Source organism: Scyliorhinus canicula, chromosome 15, assembly GCF_902713615.1.
Source record: "Scyliorhinus canicula chromosome 15, sScyCan1.1, whole genome shotgun sequence".
Lineage (NCBI taxonomy): Eukaryota > Metazoa > Chordata > Chondrichthyes > Carcharhiniformes > Scyliorhinidae > Scyliorhinus > Scyliorhinus canicula.
The window spans coordinates 32453705-32475064 of record NC_052160.1 but is presented as its reverse complement, the minus strand read 5'-3'; the positions used below and the strand labels follow the sequence as shown (position 1 = coordinate 32475064).

Below are 21360 nucleotides of genomic sequence, written 5' to 3'. Positions count from 1 at the left end.
CCCTGATGCCAGGGGCAACATTGGCTGGCACTGCCCTTGCCAGCGGTAGCAGTATGCTCCGTATCCCCCCGCCCGACGCCCCCTAGGGACTATTGTGGGCATTGCCCTAGGTGGGCCGTCAGCCGGTATGGGTGGGGGGGGGGGGGGGGGGGGGGGTGGTGAGGAGGTGGCACCCATATGGCCGGTGTCACTCTGCAGAACCAGGGGCCAAGGTTAGTGGGCGGTCAGCAAGGTGGCTGCCTTACATGCCACAGTAATAGCGGTCCGTGGTCGGACACCGCCCAGTCCCAAGGGGGTTTACCTGGCCACTTGGACTGTTCTCCCCCCCCCCCCCCCCCCTCCCCCCCCTGCCCTGGCAGAGCCCCACCCAGCCCAGCAGTATCCGGCCTAGGCCCAGAGGAGTGCACTCCTCTCTGTAACCTAACTCCTCTCCATCTCCCTCATCAGCCACAATGCCAGTTTCACGATTTTTAAAGGCACAAGTGAACTGCGCCTTCAGGAACTCGGCCTATTGGAGGCGGAGAATCGCGGAGGCCCCGGATATTACTGGGTCGGGCCCACTGATGATATGCAAATGTTTACTGTACGCGCGTTCTGGAACACATTGATGCCGCTGTCGAGGTGATGGAGAATTGCGATTTGGCATCAAATTGACAACCACTAAGATTTTGCCGTCAGAACCTGTTCTCCACCCAGAATCCCGTCCACTGTCTCTAATTATCTATTCCCAGGAATCATTAAAAATATCCATTAGGCTTGTCCTTTTACTCATGAGCATGGTTGAAATATGGATGATAGGTTTTTACAATGCCTTACTTAATCCTTCTCTAACCACAGTGTCCGCCTGTCTTTTAAACCAGGATTTAAAAAAAACCATCACTGCAGCAAATGCATACATACACACTAACCCAGGCTTTCTAACCATTACTGCACCAGATATAAATAATACAATATATATAAGAAATTCCCACATTCATCACATTAGGTTTTTGGAAGTGTGGAGGACAATGGGTAGCATGGTAGCGTAATGATTAGCACAATTGCTTGTCAGCTCCAAGGTCCCAGGTTCGATTCCCGGTTGGGTCACTGTCTGTGCGGAGTCTGCACGTTCTCCCTGTGTCTGCGTGGGTTTCCTCCAGGTGCTCCGGTTTCCTCCCACAGTCCAAAGATGTGCAGATTAGGTGGATTGGCCATGCTAAATTGCCCTTGGTGTCCAAAAAATGTTAAGTGGGGGTTATTGGGCTACAGGGATAGGGTAGACACGTGGGCTTCAGTAGGGTGCTCTTTGTAAGGGCCAGTGTAGACTCGATGGGCTGAATGGCCTCATTCTGCACTATCAATTCTATGATTCTATGATAATGGTCCCAACACAATTATGCTTAAATACTTCCCACCTTTTTATCTTCAGCACTACCTCTAAATTGGCTACAAAAGCAAAAAATGAAGTCTGTCTTATGAAAGTTGTTATTCCTGATTTGGGAAAATACTTTTGCTGACATAATCTTAATTTAATCTAAATTCAATTTGTAGTTACGTTAATTAAATGAAAGAGTATGGACCTTAACTTTTGCTTTTTTTTGTTTGCTTCCTTTAAGAGAGATTAAATTCCCTCCAAGTGTTTGTTATCTTAATTCGTTATTAATATAAATGCCGAATATTACTTTCACTAATCCTTCAAATTTTTGCAGTATATTAATTTTGCTGAAAGTGGGCAAGTTATTTTGCTGAGTAAAGTCTGTGCACCTACTTAATAATGCTTAACACACATTCTTGTTTCTTTTGTGTTTTCATGAGATTCTTTTTGCACTATTTATATAGGGTTAATTGTAGCAATATTATGTAGAATGAGTATAAAAGTAGTCATGTTTTCCTGCCAATTTTGGAAAAATAAAGTTTGTGGAATTATATGTTCAGAATCTATTTAACACTCTAAAGGTTCATTGGGCAGGGCAGAATTGAGATAAAAGTATTTGTAGTAGGTTCTCAGTGACAGATTTCTTGTAAATATAGGAAAGGTCAAACTTCCCCTTGATCAACTCAGCCACAGTTATCTTGAAGCAGATGTCAATACTGTTTATATAAGGAGTTTAGCATGATTACTTCCCTACATTTTTCTCATTGTCTGTTTCAATCTTTGTCTTCTTTGTCTAAGCCACTTTTTAGCTTACATCGAGACATTCAAATTTTCATTCTCCATGCATGAAGACTTTTAAATCTTTGATTTAACTTTTCTTATATAAGTACAGGTCAATGAAAATTAAATCATATGCAAATATTTTATATCTTATAAACAATGTGAAAACATAACCACATTTCTATTTAGATGACTGCTATCTTTCTATTTATCTTTTTCTCATAGATTGTTAAGGATTTTTAAGGTTTTGCTTATTAACTTTGATAATTTTGTGCACTTTATTGGACAGTATAAAATGCTTTACTGGACAGATGAATCCAGTAACTTTAATGCATAAATGGAATAAAAAGTATTAATGCAGACCTGTATACTTAGGGTGTGGGATGTTGAGTCAATGAGCCGGACCATGGGAACATTGTTGGCTGATATCTATCGAGTTATAGAGGAAACACCAGGAGAAATTGCAAAGATCAAAGCAAATTTGATGGTTGTAAGTTCAACATCTAATTATATGTACTTTGCTTAACCATAAGTTTATAAGTTCATAAGATATAGGAGCAGAATTAGTCCATTCGGCACATTGAGTCTGCTCTGCCATTCTATCATGGCTGATATGTTCCTCATCAGTTATCTCCAATGCTACAGACCAGGAGCTGGATTGCAAAATCAGCCAGAGCATCTCCTCCCTGGAACACATGACCTAGGAGTTGGCAATTTAGCCTTCCGAGCCTAAACACCTTCAATGTGATCATGGATGATTCCATCCTGGCCTCAGCTCTACTGTCCTGCCCGTTCTTCATAACCCTTCAAACCATTACCAATTAAAAATCTGTCTAACTCCTCCTTAAATTTACTCACTGTCCCTGCATCCACTGCCCTCTGGAGTAGCAAATTGCACAGATTCACAATCCTTTGGGAGAAGTAGTTTTTCCTCAAATCTGTTTTTAAATTTGGTACATCTTATTCCAAGATGTTGACCTCTCATTTTAGAATTCCCCACAAGATTAAGCATCTGCTCCATGCTTACTTTATCCATACCTTTTAGAATCTTGTATATATTGATTTGATCTCCCCCCAATTCTTCTAAACTCTAGAGAGTATTGGCCTAAACTGTTCAATCTCTCCTCATACGACAAACCCTCATCTCTGGAATCAATCTAGTGAACCTCCTCTGAACTGCCTCCAATGCCACTACGTCTTTCCTCAAATAAGGGGAACAAAGCTGTGCACAATACTCCAGGTGCAGTATTAGCAATGCCTTGTATAGTATTCAACAACACTTCCTTACCTTTATACTCAATTACTTTAGCTATGAATGGCAATATTCCATTTGCTTTCCTTATTATCTGCTGCACCTGCATGCTCATTTTCTGTGACTCATGCACGAGGACACCCAGATCCCTCTGCATTGGAGCACCCCAAAGTCTCTCCCCATTTAGATAATAAGTTGCCTTTCCATTTTTTTGACCAAAATGCATGACCTCACACTTATTGTCTACCACAGTTAGAGTCAATTTTGTAACTGATTTTTGTATGCACTTAAGTTGTTTTAATGCATCAGACTAATAACGACATTATTAAGCATATTTTTCACTATGGCAGTTAGTGAATTTGTTACTTTCTGTGACAGAAATAGTTTGGAGAAGGTATGTGATATAAGTATGGTTATATTGGTAAGTTCAGGATCTTGGCATGTAGATGAGACCACGTGAAGGAGGTCTTTTTCACAATGCTTTCGTTTCTCACTGTACAACAGTGCAAAGTCTAAGCTTTAAAAGATTGTACGTAGCTTCCTAAATGGCACTTACACTTTAACAACTGGATTTGTACTAACAGTAAAAATGTCATGAGTCTCAGATTCAAGCAGTACCTCTGAAACAGCTTATCTGTAATTTTGCTTTTCTCTATGGTGGGAGCAAATAGTATTACTGCCTAAACATAACACCCTCATGCTGTACTGATATAAAACTTAATTTGTAGCTATGATGTGCCTATAATGGTTCTACAATTCAGCAAGAATTCTTTGTAGGAGGTTTGTGGAACTTCCATGAAGTTTAGTCAAAGTACCTTCAGAGCCGGCTGGCGCGTCGCCAACCCCTCCGGCGCAGGCCTAGCCCCCGGAAGTGCGGAGAATTCCGGAAGTTCGGCCCGACACCGGAGTGGTTTACGCCGTTTTTTACACCACATCGGGCCATTGCGCCGGAATGGGAGAATCCTGCCTTAATCTTCCAACTTAGTCGACTTAACATATATAGTTAACTATCCTGTCCACAGTCAGTGTTTTGTTCAAGCACGAAGAATGAATGTTTAGGTTGGGTATTGCAAAGTTCCAAACATCGATGGAATTGCACCCCAGATGATAAATTCTGACCATCATTAAAGAGTGCTTTTAAAATGAATGTGTGAAAGGACTCGATTCTCCCCAAAATGTTAATTTGTGGCGGGTTTTTCAGGGGGTTCCCATCGACTCTGCTGGCGAATTCCCCACTGATGACACTTAGTCACATTTCTGGGCCTTGGGGAGTTTCTCACTGGTTTAGCCCACATTTAGAATTGATTTTAGCACTAGGGAGCTGAACTTAAAGATTGCGCTGCCATTTTGAAAGGGTGCCCCGATCTCAAAGTGAACTGTGGGTCCCCCACACCCTGCACCCATGGGCAGTGTCACCCCCCCCCCCCCGCCCCACACACATGGATGCAACCCACACCCTCCACGTGAGAACACCACGCTAAGGGTCCCTTGGGGGATCCCCCCTCTTCAGGCCCCCCCAAGAGCCCTTACAGCATCCCTTCCCTTCTAGGACTCCCATCCACATCCCACTCAGCTTTCCGAAGGCCCCTTCTTACCTGCCCTGCCCTTACCCCACCCTCATTTCATGAGCATGGCCCTCTCATCCCCTGGCCCTTGGCAGTGCCACCCTGGCACTTGGACACCCATGCATTGCACCCTGGCACCCAGGTAGTGCTCCTGCTGGCTTGGCAGTGCCATTTGGGCACTTTGGCAGTGCCAAGGTGTGAGCTTGGCAGTGCCAGGTTTCCCACATTCCGGGGGAGGGCCAGGGACCCATCCTGCACTTAACCTGACCACCTTGGGGTCTCTGGTGGCCCAGGAGACCCCCAGGTGCCGTTCTGCCTGGTCCACGTTTGTGTGCACCAGCACTGATCGGCACTGAGAGTACAATGCGGTCAGAGAATCAAAAATTCTAGTTTAATTAGTTGTTTGGTTTTCAGATAATTTTTATTTTCCAGGAATATATTTTATTCGTAAAATATCTGAAAGAACATTACTAACATTTCAGAATGGCCATCGCAGAAAGTGCAATAATATTCAGGTTTTCTACATTGATCCTGTTGTAAGCTTGAGGTTCTTTAACATAGTCAAAGGAACATTACAGACATTTTTAAATGATCATTTCAAATGGTGCAAAGGTATTTAAGTTGTCTGCATAGATCATGATGCACTCTGATATACTTCCATACAATTGTGATACATGTAAAATTCACTGTGAGTCATATGGCCCGAGGGGGTTCTATATAATTCTGCTTTCCTCAGTTCACTGTGGCTGAAAGGTCTTAGACAGCAACCATCCCCCATTGCAGCAGCTGTCCCAAGCTTAGTGCATCCCTCAGCATCTAGTTCTGGGCTGTGGAATGTGCCAGTCCATATCACTTGGCTGGGGACAATACTTTGCAATGGAGCCAGTTTTGGGCAGAACAACAAACGCCTTTCATTGAGTTGACGATCCTCCAGCCGCAGTTGATGTTTGTCTTGGTGTGCATCCCTGAGAACAGCCGATTGCGCAAAGAGTTCTACACCCTGGAGCTTTTCGGGATGAACCTTCCCAAAATCACCTAATCTCTCTCCAGACCATCTTTTCAAAAGCACATTCTACAAGGAGGTGGATAACGGTCACTTCCCCACCACAGTCACCACGAGAGCAAAATGCGGATGGGGTGGAACTCCAAGTGAGTAGGAAGAATCTGATGGGGTGGGTCTTTCTCACCACCAGCCAAGTTAGGTAGGTCTTGGTGTTTTTTGAAAGTTCTGGTGATGAGACATTCTGATAAATGACATTGACAGTTTGATCAGGGAACCATCTGACATGATCTACCATTTCCTTTTATTGTAGAAGGGGGAAATGGTGGAGCATGTGCAGTTAGCGTCAGCACCATCTTTGTTGGAGGAAATAGTGGCTGAACCTCTCCTCTGCTGGTACGCAATCCTCGATCAGGAACTCAGGTAGCATCTCCCCGTGGGGTGGCTGTTGCCACCTCCTCCACCGGCACCGAATCCTCGATTGGGAAATCGGGGAGCATCTCCCAGTGGAATGGGCACCACCACCCCTCCTCCGGCACCTAATCAAAATGGCCACCGTTACCTCCCGATTTCGGCCTCGACGTCTAACGTCACGCTGCCGGTGACGCGCTCCCGACCACCAATCCGAGACAACTTCAACCCCAGTCCCAGTGAAGACCAATCAGAGCCTGGCAGTGCAATTTAAATGCACCAATAAGGTTAAGATCAGTGATGTCACGGGTATATAAACTAAGCGCGCGAACAGCTCTTTTTTTTGTTGCTTCGGGAACAGCTAAATAAGTGTAACTGTGTCGCACCTTTGGATGATGAATAAAGCCATTGAAACTTAACAGCCAGACTCAACACTCTGTGGAAACGATGGATCTTTCTGGCATAGCCATCACAAAGGAGAAGGTGCTAGAGAAACTAAAAGGTCTGAAAATTGATAAATCTCCGGGCCCAGATGGGCTACATCCTAGAGTTCTAAAGGAGATAGCTGAAGAAATAGTGGAGGCGTTAGTTATGATCTTTCAAAAGTCACTGGAATCAGGGAAAGTCCCAGAGGATTGGAAAATCGCTGTTGTAACCCCCCTGTTCAAGAAGGGAACAAGAAAAAAGATGGAAAATTATAGGCCAATTAGCCTAACCTCGGTTGTTGGCAAAATTCTAGAATCCATCGTTAAGGATGAGATTTCTAAATTCTTGGAAGTGCAGGGTCGGATTAGGACAAGTCAGCATGGATTTAGTAAGGGGAGGTCGTGCCTGACAAACCTGTTAGAGTTCTTTGAAGAGATAACAAATAGGTTAGACCAAGGAGAGCCAATGGATGTTATCTATCTTGACTTCCAAAAGGCCTTTGACAAGGTGCCTCACGGGAGACTGCTGAGTAAAATAAGGGCCCATGGTATTCGAGGCAAGGTACTAACATGGATTGACGATTGGCTGTCAGACAGAAGGCAGAGAGTTGGGATAAAAGGTTCTTTTTCGGAATGGCAACCGGTGACAAGCGGTGTCCCGCAGGGTTCAGTGTTGGGGCCACAGCTGTTCTCTTTATATATTAACGATCTAGATGACGGGACTGGGGGCATTCTGGCCAAGTTTGCCGATGATACAAAGATAGGTGGAGGGGCAGGTAGTATTGAGGAGGTGGGGAGGCTGCAGAAAGATTTAGACAGTTTAGGAGAATGGTCCAAGAAGTGGCTGATGAAATTCAACGTGGGCAAGTGCGAGGTCTTGCACTTTGGAAAAAAGAATAGAGGCATGGACTATTTTCTAAACGGTGACAAAATTCATAATGCTAAAGTGCAAAGGGACTTGGGAGTCCTAGTCCAGGATTCTCTAAAGGTAAACTTGCAGGTTGAGTCCGTAATTAAAAAAGCAAATGTAATGTTGTCATTTATCTCAAGAGGCTTGGAATATAAAAGCAGGGATGTACTTCTGAGGCTTTATAAAGCACTAGTTAGGCCCCATTTAGAATACTGTGAGCAATTTTGGGCCCCATACCTCAGGAAGGACATACTGGCACTGGAGCGGGTCCAGCGAAGATTCACACGGATGATCCCAGGAATGGTAGGCCTAACATACGATGAACGTCTGAGGATCGTGGGATTATATTCGTTGGAGTTTAGGAGGTTGAGGGGAGATCTAATAGAAACGTACAAGATAATGAATGGCTTGGATAGGATGGACGTAGGGAAGTTGTTTCCATTAGCAGGGGAGACTAGGACGCGGGGGCACAGCCTTAGAATAAAAGGGAGTCACTTTAGAACAGAGATGAGGAGAAATTTCTTCAGCCAGAGAGTGGTAGGTCTGTGGAATTCATTGCCACAGAGGGCGGTGGAGGCCGGGACATTGAGTGTCTTTAAGACAGAAATTGATAAATTCTTGATTTCTCGAGGAATTAAGGGCTATGGGGAGAGAGCGGGTAAATGGAGTTGAAATCAACCATGATTGAATGGTGGAGTGGACTCGATGGGCCGAATGGCCTTACTTCCACTCCTATGTCTTATGGTCTTATGGTCTTATAGTTGGCAAGATCACAGAGTACCACTTCGGCTCAGACAAAAGACTCCATCTCGGCCCTATCTACTTAAAAGTCCTCGGCCCCTTGAAATAGTCTGTGTAACCCTCTCGCAATCCAAAGAACAGTCCTGCTGTTAAACGGTCACAACCCCATTAATTGAACTCATCGGCAATTCAGCATAATTGACCCGGCAATAGTATCTACGGCGATAGTGCCTATGGTCGCATATCCCACCGATAAATGGCAGAAGACAAGAGAAAGACACTTCCAACGACAGTTAAGGGCGGGCTGGCATTCCCCCTAACGTCAGTGGAGAGTTGATGATATGAAGAGAATCTGGGGAAAATCAATGCGTGTAAAGGCCCCAGACCGATTAAAATGATCTTTGATAGTGATGGGACAAATCCGACAGAGACAACAGAGCCATAAGCAAACGCGTGATAATGAAAATGCGAAAACCATGGAGCAATGAAGTGCGATGGCTGAACAATTGAATAAGAAAAAGAGTGAGATAGACAGAAAAGGTGCAGAAATCGCTAAACGTAAAAAAAGGATCGACAAATTAGAAGAAATGCTTTCAAATATTGTCCAAACCCTAGTGATGCCAACCGCACTGCCCAATAACCACAATCTGACACTCCCAACATAGCCGCTTCCCCCATACCCGGGTGTATGTACAATTGAGACATTGCAATATATAACGGATGAGGAGGGCAACTCCTCCACTGAAACGTCAAGCAAGGAAGACGAAAAGGGAACCAACTGTGGTCCCCTGTTGGCCCCATTAAAAAGGAAAAGAGTTGAGGTCAAAATGAAACAAAGAACAGATGCAGCCAGTGGGATAACAACTAGGAGACTTGATAAACAGTCCAAAATCCTATCACATCCAAGAAAGGGGAGGGGGTCTCAAAACCTGGGAAGAGTTGAATCGACCCCAACATATCTATAGCTTGCACCCCCAAGACAGCGTCCAAATTCTGACCATGATGGTAACAGGCAGTAAGTCACGTAAACTGCAGCGGGTCGTGAACATGATACTTACACGGCATGAGGGACCGGTAACTCCAACCCTACTGACCGAAGCCTGGGAGGCAATTCGGCTCTGGCTAGTGCAAATTGCATCAGCCAAGACAGATTGGTCAAAGGTCACTGCCTGCCAGCAGAGGGCGACAGCAGAGGTCCCAGAATATGAGGAGAGATTCAAAACAGTCTGGCTAGAACATTCCGGCCTTTATCCCCAGGCAGACCCGGACGATCTCAATGAGGAAGTAAGAGGACCTCTTAAACCTGCCTTTGTGGCTGGATTAAAATCTGAACTCAGTAAATTGGTGAAATTAATGATGCCAGAGTGGGAGGCGGAGTCGTCCTGTTTTCAGCTCTGATCCGGAAATGCAGTCAGGTAGACAGGGACTGGGAGGTGAAGATCTGAGCCCTACGGGGAGGGTGGAAGTCACAAAATTCAGACAGGGCATCAGATAGGAATCCAGGAGCCAGCCACCACTATGGAAAAGAGGAACACTGGGTGAAGACATGCAGAGCTAAACAGGCAGGTGGCCATGGCAGGGGATGGGGACGGCAACGCCCCAACCACAACCAGGGTAACGATGGCTCGGGGGGGGGGGGGGGGGGGGCAGTTTGATAGACCAATTTAAAACTCTGTTGACTGAGCAACAAGAGGAACTCCTTAAAGTTGCAAAAGCCCAGATGAGCCCACCCTCACCCCCACAACGCCCCGCCTGGCATTAAGCCAGCAAAAAGGTGATGGATTGCACATTGCCATGAGGATGGGCGATCAAAATGTAGACTGTCTTTTGGATACTGGAGCGGAGTTAACCTGTTTACACATAAGTCATAAGAAGCTATTACCACTGGACGGCAAGGTGCAGACCGCCTATGGAGCCGGAGGACACGAAATGGTAATTAAACAAACCCAACCTGTACTCATAGGACTCAGTCCCATGAGCTGACAGTGGCAGTCTGGGTAGGGCATTACCGACCTGGCTGATCACATTAAAAAAGAGATAGGACAGTTAAAATAACCCCTCGTGTCCACCCTGTGGGGATGGGCAACTCGTTGACTGGGCTCCTTGGGAAGCTTTCTCGTACAAAGATTGATTTTGTTCTTTGTTATTATTTTTATTTTGTATCTTACCATTGCATTAATCAAATGTCTCGCGACGTATGCAATGTCATACAACAATGGCCCCCAGGTGAGGAGACTGGACGGGGAACCAGATAATCTCTACCTTTTGTGATTCTATTTGTGAAAAGAATCAAAAGGGGGAATGATAGGGCAGCACAGTGGCGCAGTGAGTAGCATCGCTGCCTCATGGCGCAGAGGTCCCAGGTTCGATCCCGGCTCTGGGTCACTGTCCGTGTGGAGTTTGCACATTCTCCCCGTGTTTGCGTGGGTTTCGCCCCCACAACCCAAAGACCACGCTAAATTGACACTTCATTGGAAAAAATTAATTGGGTACTCTAAATTTGTAAAAAAAAGAGCGAATGATGGAGCATGCGTAGTTAGCGTCGACGCCCGAATGCGCAGTTAGCATCAGCGCCCACAAGTGCATTTAGTGCTGGCACCCGCACACGCAGTTAGTGCTCGTACCCGTAGGCATAGATAGCGCCAGCGCCTGAATGCACAGTTAGCGCCGGAGCCCGTATGCGCAGTTAGCAGCGGTGCCATCTTTGTTGGGGGTAATAGTAGCTGACCTTCTCCTCCACCGGCTCCCGATTCTCGGTTGGGTAGTCGGGTAGCATCTCCCCTGGGGTGGCCACCACCTCCTCCTCTGCCGGTGTCCATCCTCCCACCCCCGTGGAATGGCCGCCGTCACCCCCTCCTCACGCACCCGATCAAAATGGCCTACACCAACATCCAATTTCAGCCCAGCAGCCCACGTGACATCGACGTCTGACATCATGCTGCCGGCAAGGTGCTCTTGACCACCAATCAGGGACAACCTTAGTATCAGTCCCAGTGAAGACCAAACAGGACCTGGCAGTGCAATTTAAATGCACCAATAAGGTTTAGACCAGTGACATCATGGGTATATAATTTAAGCATGTGAACAGCTCTCTCTTTTTTGCCTTGGGAGCAGCTAACTAAGTATAACTGTGTCGCATCTTTGGATGTTGAATAAGGCCATTGAAACTTAACAACCGGGCTTGACTCTCTGTGGAAACTAAGTGGTCCATTGCCATAGGGCCTCTAGGACATTACAAACCACTGCCTAATGGACTTGTGGTCAAAGGTGTTTCTCTGCCTAGATATTTCCATGAAGGCCAGGTGGCACAGTGTAGTCCAATTACTTGGAACATTCTGCAGCAGTGTGGATAGAACCATTCATCACAACACCAGGGACAGGAAGAACCTCATCACATAGTGACACTTGGTGTTTGCATACCGAGGGTTTATGCACAGCTTGATACAGCCACACACAATGGTGGCCATCAGGATTAGGACGATGTTGGGCCCATTTTTCTTGCCCCTTATCTAGAGGTTTATACATCATTTCTGTGCGAACATGGTCAATTTTTGACTTCCAGACAATGAGGAAGATGGCTCAAGTGATCGCCACTGAGCAGCAGTGAGGAATGGGCCAGACCTGTGCCATGTGCAGCAGCACCAAGAGTGCCTCACAACCGATAATCAGGTTCTTCCCCCCCAAAGAGGAGGGAGTGTCGCTCCCATTTGCCCAGTTTTTGTTTCACAATAGCTACTCACTCCTTCCAGTTCCTAACTATATCCCCAGCCCCTTCAGGCCATCTGACCTGATGATGTCGAGACAATGGGTAAGTCAGCCTAGTTCCCAAAGAACATGGCATCATTCTTGCTACGATTTACCTTGGCACCCGAGACCAGTTCTACGTACTCGCAGATGTTTATCAGTCTGTGCACCAAAAGCAGATTCGAGCAGAAGACGGTGATGTACTAGGAAGCTTTGACCCGATACTAGCTGCCATACTCTCCTTCTGCCCAAATCCTTCCTGATGGATTCAGCAAAGGGTTCTATGCAACATACAATCAAGACGGGAGAGAGCGGGCAGTCCTGCCTGACCTCAAATTTAATTGGAAAGCTTTCTGATTCTAACTCGTTCATTGGAACTATGCTACCAATGTTTGTGTAGAGTAGTTGAATCCAATTGCGGATTCCCTCCCTAAACCCCATTTTGGAGAGCATGACCATCATGTTGGTGTGTGATATTTCGTCAAAGGCGTTTTCGTGGTCCAGGCTGACAAGGCAGGTATCTATACCCCTGTCCTGCACAAGATTGCATATCAGAGATCCTCCTGCCGGGTGTAGCACAGATCTGGTCAGGGTGGATCACAGATTCCAAAGCAGACCTGAATAATAACTGAAAGTAACTTCATTAACTCAGTACAATTAGGGTTTTGACGTAAGTAACATCCCAGATAAACATTATAGAACCGCAGTACAAAAGCTTGTCACTTAGTCATCTTAAACCTGCATCATGTTTTTACAAGCAACGTTAATGGTGTAATTTGTCTGCTTATGGCTTTGAAAACTATTCTTCAGAAAATCACTCAAAATTTGAATTGTACATGGTAATCTTTCATTGGCCCTGAAACAGTGCATAAGAAAGTTGCTGGTGAGTAAATTCATGAGACAGTGCACTGTGGTTGAACCACAAAAATAACAGAATCAGGTTATCTTGTGTAAAAATGTTATCTTAAGCTTTAAAACAAACAGTTTAAATGGAAGTCAACATGATAATTGAAATGTGTACTGCACCTTATGAGATTTATAAAACTTAAAAAGACACCGACAAGAAACAACTGTAAATAGTCTCACAGGTAAATTTGCTCCAGTATTAAGCCAGTTGAAATGTAAAAGAAAACCCCAAGTGTGCATCTAATCTACTGTTCCAACTGAACAATTAAAAATTGCTGTAAGTGCAGACTTCAAGCAATATTGCGTAAAAGACAGCCAGCTGCTATATCATTGGTTTGTGTTTTCAAATTAAATAGCTAGGTCATGATTTATTACAAATCTTGATCTTTGGAATCTAAAATTATCATCGAAATTTCTTCATATGAAATGGTATAATTTAACTATATGCTGTAATGAATTTATAACTAAAAATTATTTGACGTAAAATGATTGTTGTGTTGTTGTGTTTAATGGATATAGTTTCCTTCAAAGCATTTTCATATGAAAACTGCACAACCTCTGTTCTAAAATCATTGATTAATTAATTTTAAAATATTTTATTGCTGAATGGAGCTCTAGATGGTTAGGAATGCGACTGATGTTTAAGAAGAGTTCAAACACGCGATGGCTCATTTGGTCCTGAAATTGTGATTGATGTTACCTTCAGAAGACATACGTGAGGTTAAATAATGGATGCTGTTATGGTAGAATTGCTTAAGATCAGGGAGATAGTTCATGTAGGTGATTGGTTCTGTTTGTTTCTATTTCTACTGGGTGCTTGACTAGTTTAGTTCATTTAGTTCACGAGATCAAGTTGTCAAAACTCAGATAGTCAGGTGGTGAAGGATAGAACACTGGAGCCCAATCTTTATTCATTTGTAGGCTTGTCTTCACAGAAAGCCACATTCCATTCCAAGCAACTCCAATGCAAAAACCCATTTTTTGCCAGCTCCTCTATGTATGTGCATACGTGAGTCTACAATTAATATCCTGGATACAATTAACATCTAATTGATATGCAATTGAACCAAATTAGTTGGACAAAGTCCATGGGAGTGAATTTCCTCAATTTCTCCTACTCCGCCACAGTAACTTTTGGAAAAAATAAATAAATTTAGAGTATCCAATCTTTATTTTGCAATTAATGTTGTGCACAATTGTGTTTTATTTGCAAATGTGTTGCATATGTTCTATGTTGCAGACAGGAAAGGGGGGGGGGCACGGTAAATTTAAATAATTTCTCCACTTGCCACCTATCTGTAAACAGAAAGGTATTTTGATTTGTTTACCTCTTTACAAATGATGCCGTATTTTCCAACCTGTATTTCTCAGACTCCTATTTATTGACTACAGCTCCGCCTCATACTCCTATTTACTGATGACAGTTCCGCCTTCAAAATATTAATCCCAGCCAAGCTCATATCAAAGCTCCAAAACCTAGGACTAGGCTCCACACTCTGCAACTGGATCCTCGACTTTCTGACCCACAGACCACAATCAGTAAGAATAAACAACAACAACACCTCCACAATAGTCCTCAATACCGGGGCCCCGCAAGGCTGTGTACTACTCTACTCCCTGTACACACACGTCAGCGTGGCAAAATTTGGTTCCAACTCAATCAAACAAGTTTGCTGACAATACGACCATAGTGGGCCGGATCTCGAATAACGATGAGTCAGAATAGAGGAGTTGATTGAGAACCTAGTGGAGTGGTGCAGCAAAAACAATTTATCCCTCAATGCCAGCAAAACTAAAGAGCTGGTCGTTGACTTCAGGAAGCAAAGTACTGTACGCACCCCTGTCAGCATCAACGGGGCCAAGGTGGAGATGGTTAACAGTTTAGTTCCATGGGGTACACATCTCCAAAAATCTGTCCTGGCCCACCCACGTCGAGGTACCACCAAGAAAGCACAACAGCACTCAGGAAACTAAGGAAATTTGGCATGTCCTCATTAATTCTTACCAACTTTTACAGGTGCACCATAGAAAGTATCCTATCTGGCTGCATCACATCCTGGTATGGCAACAGCTCGGCCCAAGACTGCAAAAAACGCCAGAGTCGTGAACACAGCCCAGTCCATCACACGAACCCGTCATCCATCCATTGACTCCATCTACACCTCCCGCTGCCTGGGGAAAGCGGGCAGCATAATCAAGGACCCCTCCCAACCGGCTTACTCACTCTTCCAACTTCTTCCATTGGGCAGGAGATGCAAAGGTCTGAGAACATGCACAAATAGACTCAAAAACAGCTTCTTCCCCGCTGTTACCAGACTGCTAAATGACCCTCTTATGGACTGACCTCATTAACACTACACCCCTGTATGCTTCACCCGTTGCCGGTGTTCATGTAGTTACATTGTCTACCTGTGTTGCCCTATTATGTATTTTATTTCTTTTCTTTTCATGTACTTAATTATCTGTTGAGCTGCTCGCAGAAACATACTTTTCACTGTACCTCGGTACACGTGACAATAAACAAAATTCAATCCAATCCAACCCCTAAATTTTCGTGTAATCCAATTTTCTATTAATAACTCCACAGCAAATTCGAGATAGGATGAACTCAAAGGGTTAGTTAATTTGCACTCGCAGAAAGTTTGAATGAGGGTTTGCAACTTCGCCCTCATATTCAGATAGTAAAGAGAGAGGGAGAGAAAATATATATTTACCGAGAAAAGAAGAATTGTTTAACGTGGGTTCCAGAAACCAAAGTCCAATGAGATAATCCTTCATGCAGTTTGCTAGGTTGAAAACCAATGCTGGATAAACTACTTTTCTGGTGGTGTTGACTTCACATGATGTGATAGGCATGCAGCGATGAATCAGTCTTGTGGGAGATGGTGCAGAAATTCCAGCAGAAGTAGTGTTAATGGAGGCAGGTATCCAACCTGGGCCAGATCTCCTTTGGTGTGGCGTTCTAGTTAGATGTTAAACAGCAGACTACCTTGTGGTACTGCCGAGATTAATATTACTGGTTCCACACACCAGAGCCTTGTGTCACATGGTTCTCACCTCTCTACACTGTCTTTGACAAAGGATGTGAATCTCTCGCCTGGGTTCCTGAGATTGTTAAATGTCTAAACCATTAAGAATCAAAAGGAAGGTTACAGAGCCCTTTGTCTTCGCAGACAAGCAGACTCCTGTTGACCAGCCTGGGTTATAAAATGCAGTTGGCCTTCGCATAGCATTTTTTGAATTTGGATTGTACAGCCCATAAGGGTGTCTTGTTGGCTCTATAGATAATGATATTGCTGTTTTGTTTCCCTCATAGTGCCGGGCAGTTCCTTCTGTTCCCGGGTCACGGACAGACACAGATTCAGTTATTTTAAGGATCCTCGTTCAGTTTTTTAAAAATTTAGAAATGGTCATGAGGCAACATATATCTATTTTATAAATATATATAGTGTGAGTCTTAGTACCTCACTGTGCTCGTGGTCTTGGAGAAAGAAAATTAATTCTATTTCATTTTTTTCTATCTGGCGTTATGATTATGTGACCTTCAAAGATCCAGACGTCTTTATGGGAAGTCTCATCGGGGTTGAAGTTCTGAACTTTCCTCCATCGGGATCAGGCCGAGGCAAAGCCATTAATTTCAGAACTACCCGTCCAACTCCCTATTAAGTGTCCTCTGAAGGATCTGGGGGTTTTACAGAGTGGTTAGCACATAGGGAGTGAGTAATGGTTAAGTTGCTCAGAGCAATATGCAGAAGAATGTCATATATCTCACTCTGTGAGTGCCAGGTCCTTTGATCATGTGGTTGAGTGGGTCTAGTCTAGTGTAGCTCCTCCCTGTCCACGTCCACCTTAATAACTCATGGATTTCAGCTGTTCAAACCCAGGGACTATGGTGAGGCTGGTTGTCAGGAGACTGGGGTGTTTCAATGGAACTTTGGCCTCTTCCAGGGATTCCAGTTGTTTTCTGGCTCAGGCGCTAACATCACATGGGTGTTCCAGTTACTGTTGCTAGATGCTATGGGGTTGGCCCAGCAACAGGCAGGCAATCTGGGTCAGCCTTTCTGGACCCAGATTACAAGAATACTGTCTTCAGTAAGGGATCTTTCCTTCATCCATGCAGGTTAGGTCTACAGTGCGGCAGCCTGGTAGGTTATTACAGTTCATTATAAATGCAGTCCAGTTGCCTTGCAATTCTGTACTAATGTGGATGGGATCCCAGGATCCAATCTGGGTGCAACCTCTCTGCTGGTCGGCTGCATGGTTAGCTCCAGGTCTATTGGAAGACTACTGCCTTTTGGTGGACGATCAGCCCTCACTGTAGCTCATGGTAACTTTTCAACTAAGTGAGGCATCACCCTCACTCTTCCTGGGCCAATTTTGGAAAATTCCTGGTCCCCATTTAGATTTGCCATAAAGCTGCCAGCCAGACCAATCAATGGCTTCTTTGCCAGGGCCATTGGATTGGGAGGGGACGTTCTTCTAACTTGCCCTATGTCCCCTGGAACACCACTTCCCTCAAGTGGGGGTGCAGCTCTGCCCACATTCTCTTGTGGCTTTTCGACTGGGGGAGTCTTCACATCATTGAAAGAGATCTCCGTTTGTCTCTATTTAATATCAGAAAGGAGGTTTCTACCAACCATACTTCCAGCAATTCCTTAACCTTTGTCTTTCCTGGTTTAATAGTTCCCCTTCCTCCAGACTCTTCAACTATGTGGAGCATTTCACTTACTATCCCTTTCCCTGCTCTTGGACTTCTCTAATCCCTGTCGAATTTGGGGATATTTTGTGGCGCTATTTTGTCTTTGAACTTTACTGGCCTGGCTTCGGCCTTGCTATATTTGGGCGGCTCTCACTCAGTGTTTATTGGTGCCAATTCACTCTCTAGGGTCTCTGGACCTTCCCCAGCTCCCTCCAGCCTCTTTTCTTTCACGAGCTAACACCTTGCTGCCAGCCAAATCCTTTCCAAGAAGGAAATTGATTCCAGCCACTGTGGTAGTTCAGGGGCAGTTCCTATCCTGACAGTCTAAGTGGGCCTTTATGGAGCGGTGTAAACACAGACCCTTCTCCCTTCTACTGCCCAGGACTTTGACTTTCAGGGATGGCTCGGGGACCACAGACCTGGTGACATCATTGGATATCACATCTTGACCTGGCATTTAACAGCCATTCACATTGAACTGATGTCACCACTAACTGTGATGTCATGAGATGCACAAAGTTAATTTCAACCCTTTTCCTATGTTAGCACCAATTTATACCGTTAATCTTCCAAAGGTCCCTCAAGGTTGACAAATGAACTTCCTGCCTCCAGCTTTGCTGAATTAAGCCACAGGGATTACACCACATAAGGTAATAAGGAACCGTTGCAAAATACTTTCTTTTGATCAGGAGGAGTCACTTGGGTTTGCATTGCAATGTTTATTGTGTTATGTTGATGATAATTTCAATGGGTCAAATCATTTATTTGAATCCACATTCTCCTGGCCTCTATTTTGTTGCATTTCTCATTTTCCCCAGACAGTTCCCATCACGTGAATGTTATGTTGGAATGGCTTTGATAAGGAGGAAAGAGAATGTGCTGATTGGATTATTGACTATTGGAATGAATTGTATTGGGCAAGGGGGTGTGGGGACCACAGGATTTCTGCCAGCACTGTTCCATTCCCTGAGACTGTATACAGTTATTATGGGGTTCTCTGGAAGCCAGGTAAGCACTGTGGCTACATCTGGTTCTTCTTCCTCCTTCTGGTCGGGCTGCATATTCCCCTTTCTGCAGCTCAACCTTTCTCTGCAGTGCTATGTTGTGAAGGGACAGCAGCCCACAACTATTCTGGACATCATTGATGGAAATTAATGAAGTGCAAGCTGGATCTTCGGAAGGACCTGAGGTGTATCTTGAGCAAAGCAATGGCTATCTCTGTCATGGCCTATGTGGTGATGTTGCTCCTGTTGTATCTCACCTCTGTTCACGGGTAGGGTTCCTTGCAGGAACCAGTTAGTAAGGTCATTTGACTTCAAGGAATCAGACACTGAGTCTGTGTGGAGAAGTGAAAATCTGCAGGAGGTGTGACTGCCAAAGAATAATTGAATCACAGCAGCTCCCAGGACACCTTGTTCAACCAGGTATGATAACCTTCTGCTGGTCACAAACTATCTGAAAATAGGAGTGGAATCCCCTGTGACTACTGAAGACTCCGATTGATCTGAGGGCATGGGAATCCAGTCAATGCAGCAAAACCGATACTCCTCTGTATTTGACTGACCTTAACCAAATTAATGTGGACATAAACGGTAACATGGCAATCATGGCATATGTCACAGGAAATCCACTTATGGCAACAGATTGTGCAATCAGGCAGATGTCACCATCTGATCCCTGGAAGAAGCCAGAGGCAAAGACATTTCGGGCTGTGGTTACCTTGATGGCCCTTTAGGAGGGGGCTTTGTTCCCAGGAGACTGCAAATGCCAAAGACACCCTGCCATGAAAGGCCGACTCTCCTGAGGCACTGTTACTCTGTCAAGTTGAGGAGGTCCAGCCTCTGTATACTCTGCTGGGTGGATTATCTCCTTTAAGTTGGAGCTGTGTCTAACCCCTCTGTCCTGCAGAGCAAAATGTGATTGAAACAAAGGTAGCTGCTGCTGCTGCTGGTGTTATTGACGCTGGAGCTTTGATGTGGCTCCTAATGCTGCAATTGTTGGTGTAGCTGCTCCTTTTGGACCTCGATTATTATAGTTCTGAGCTACTTCTGCAAAAATTGGCCCAATACTACAGCAAAGGCTGATATTAAGACCCAGGAAGCTGAGCGGTAAGGTGAATATTGCTTTATTACGGTCTCAGAAAGTCTGCCTATGGCAGCAAATATATTTAGAATTTAGTCCCGTTGGGACAACCAGCATGCTGGTCCCTGTCGGAGCAGACCTTTATACTGAGTTCTTATGAGCCCCATTCGCGGGGAAGCTCATATTCCACCGGTCCCATGGGGAGATAAATGCAGGTATCACTGTGGGCCTCCTGGGTGTTGTGACAGCTGACAATAGGGAAGTTGTGATTGGGATGAGTAAACTCCAACGTAGGTGAACCTACTTCCAGATAATTGGATATGATCTTCAAAGCAGTGAATCGAGGCTCTCTGAGCTAATCCTGTGAGCACAGCCCTTTCTCCAAGGCTTAGCCGCTACCTTTGCAATTTCATTTTAAAGCAAGCCTTTTGGCATCGGTGGGGCCATGTTTGCATATCTTCCACACTCAAGGGGCTGATGAGCAAATGTCAGAAAGATAAGGATTGGCACAACAATAAACTGAATTTTTAAAAAGTTGAAGTTTTAAGAAAAGCATCAATTGCTAAGCAAAAATATCATAGCAAGAACTGGTTATGTTTAAAAAATGTAATAAAAATAAGCAGCATGTGAGAAGGTCTGTCTGTGTATGTGAGTTTGAATGGGTGTGTATGTTTGAGTGGGTGCATATGTATGTGTTGGTGTGTGGTCGTACGAGTGAATGAGATACCTGAGACTGGGCTTAAGACAGACCCACACTCTCCACTCACTCATTCACTCAGCCAGTCCCCGTACACACACTCAGCTAATCGCACACAACCCCTCACTCAGCAACTCAGTCCCTGCACCCTCATTCACTCAGTTGCTTGTACAGAGTCCCCACACTCTCGCTCCCACCCACCCACACACACCCACTTTTGATCCAACTCTCTCTACCATCCACACTCGCTCCAAAGCACCTTCGTTCCCACCCACCTCACACACGCGTGCTCGCACCGACTCACGCTCGCACCCACCCGCGCTTGCATCCACTCTCACAGACCTACACTCACTCTCGCCCACATTTGACCCTTACTCATTCAATCAGCCACTCACATCGGGATCGGAGCTGACTGGGAGAAATCCAGAGTGCAGTCTGGAAAGGTAAGTGGTATGAAAACTTACCTGAGGGATCTGCGGCCTTCACATCGGGAGCAGAGCTGAGCGGGAGCAATCTGGAGTGCAATCTGGGATGGTAAGTGCTATAAAACAGCGGGAGAAATCCAAAGTGCAGTTTGGGAAGGTAAGTGGTACTCTGTGTCTCTCACTGCATTTTCAAATTTTGGGGGGGAAAATCTGGGAAGTCTGATTGGCTGGTGAGAATCTGACAAATTTGAAAATAAATATATTGGAAAAACTAATCTAAACAAATTGATTAACTATGTAGAGGAGTAACTCCTGAGGCTGGCGATTAGTATTTAGCATTTAATTTTAAGTAGAAATCTAGCGCCATGG

General features: G+C 44.8%; 1 protein-coding gene across 4 annotated transcripts in view; it reads left to right on the top strand.

The window, feature by feature from the left end:
- LOC119977997 (coiled-coil domain-containing protein 154-like) overlaps positions 1–21360 on the top strand; it is a 100091-nt gene that overhangs the window by 58114 nt on the left and 20617 nt on the right. For all 4 annotated transcript variants that reach the window (XM_038819280.1, XM_038819281.1, XM_038819279.1 and 1 more), the window contains exon 12: positions 2510–2624. In XM_038819280.1, the coding sequence (XP_038675208.1) occupies positions 2510–2624 (115 nt within the window). The remainder of the gene's footprint in view (positions 1–2509; positions 2625–21360) is intronic.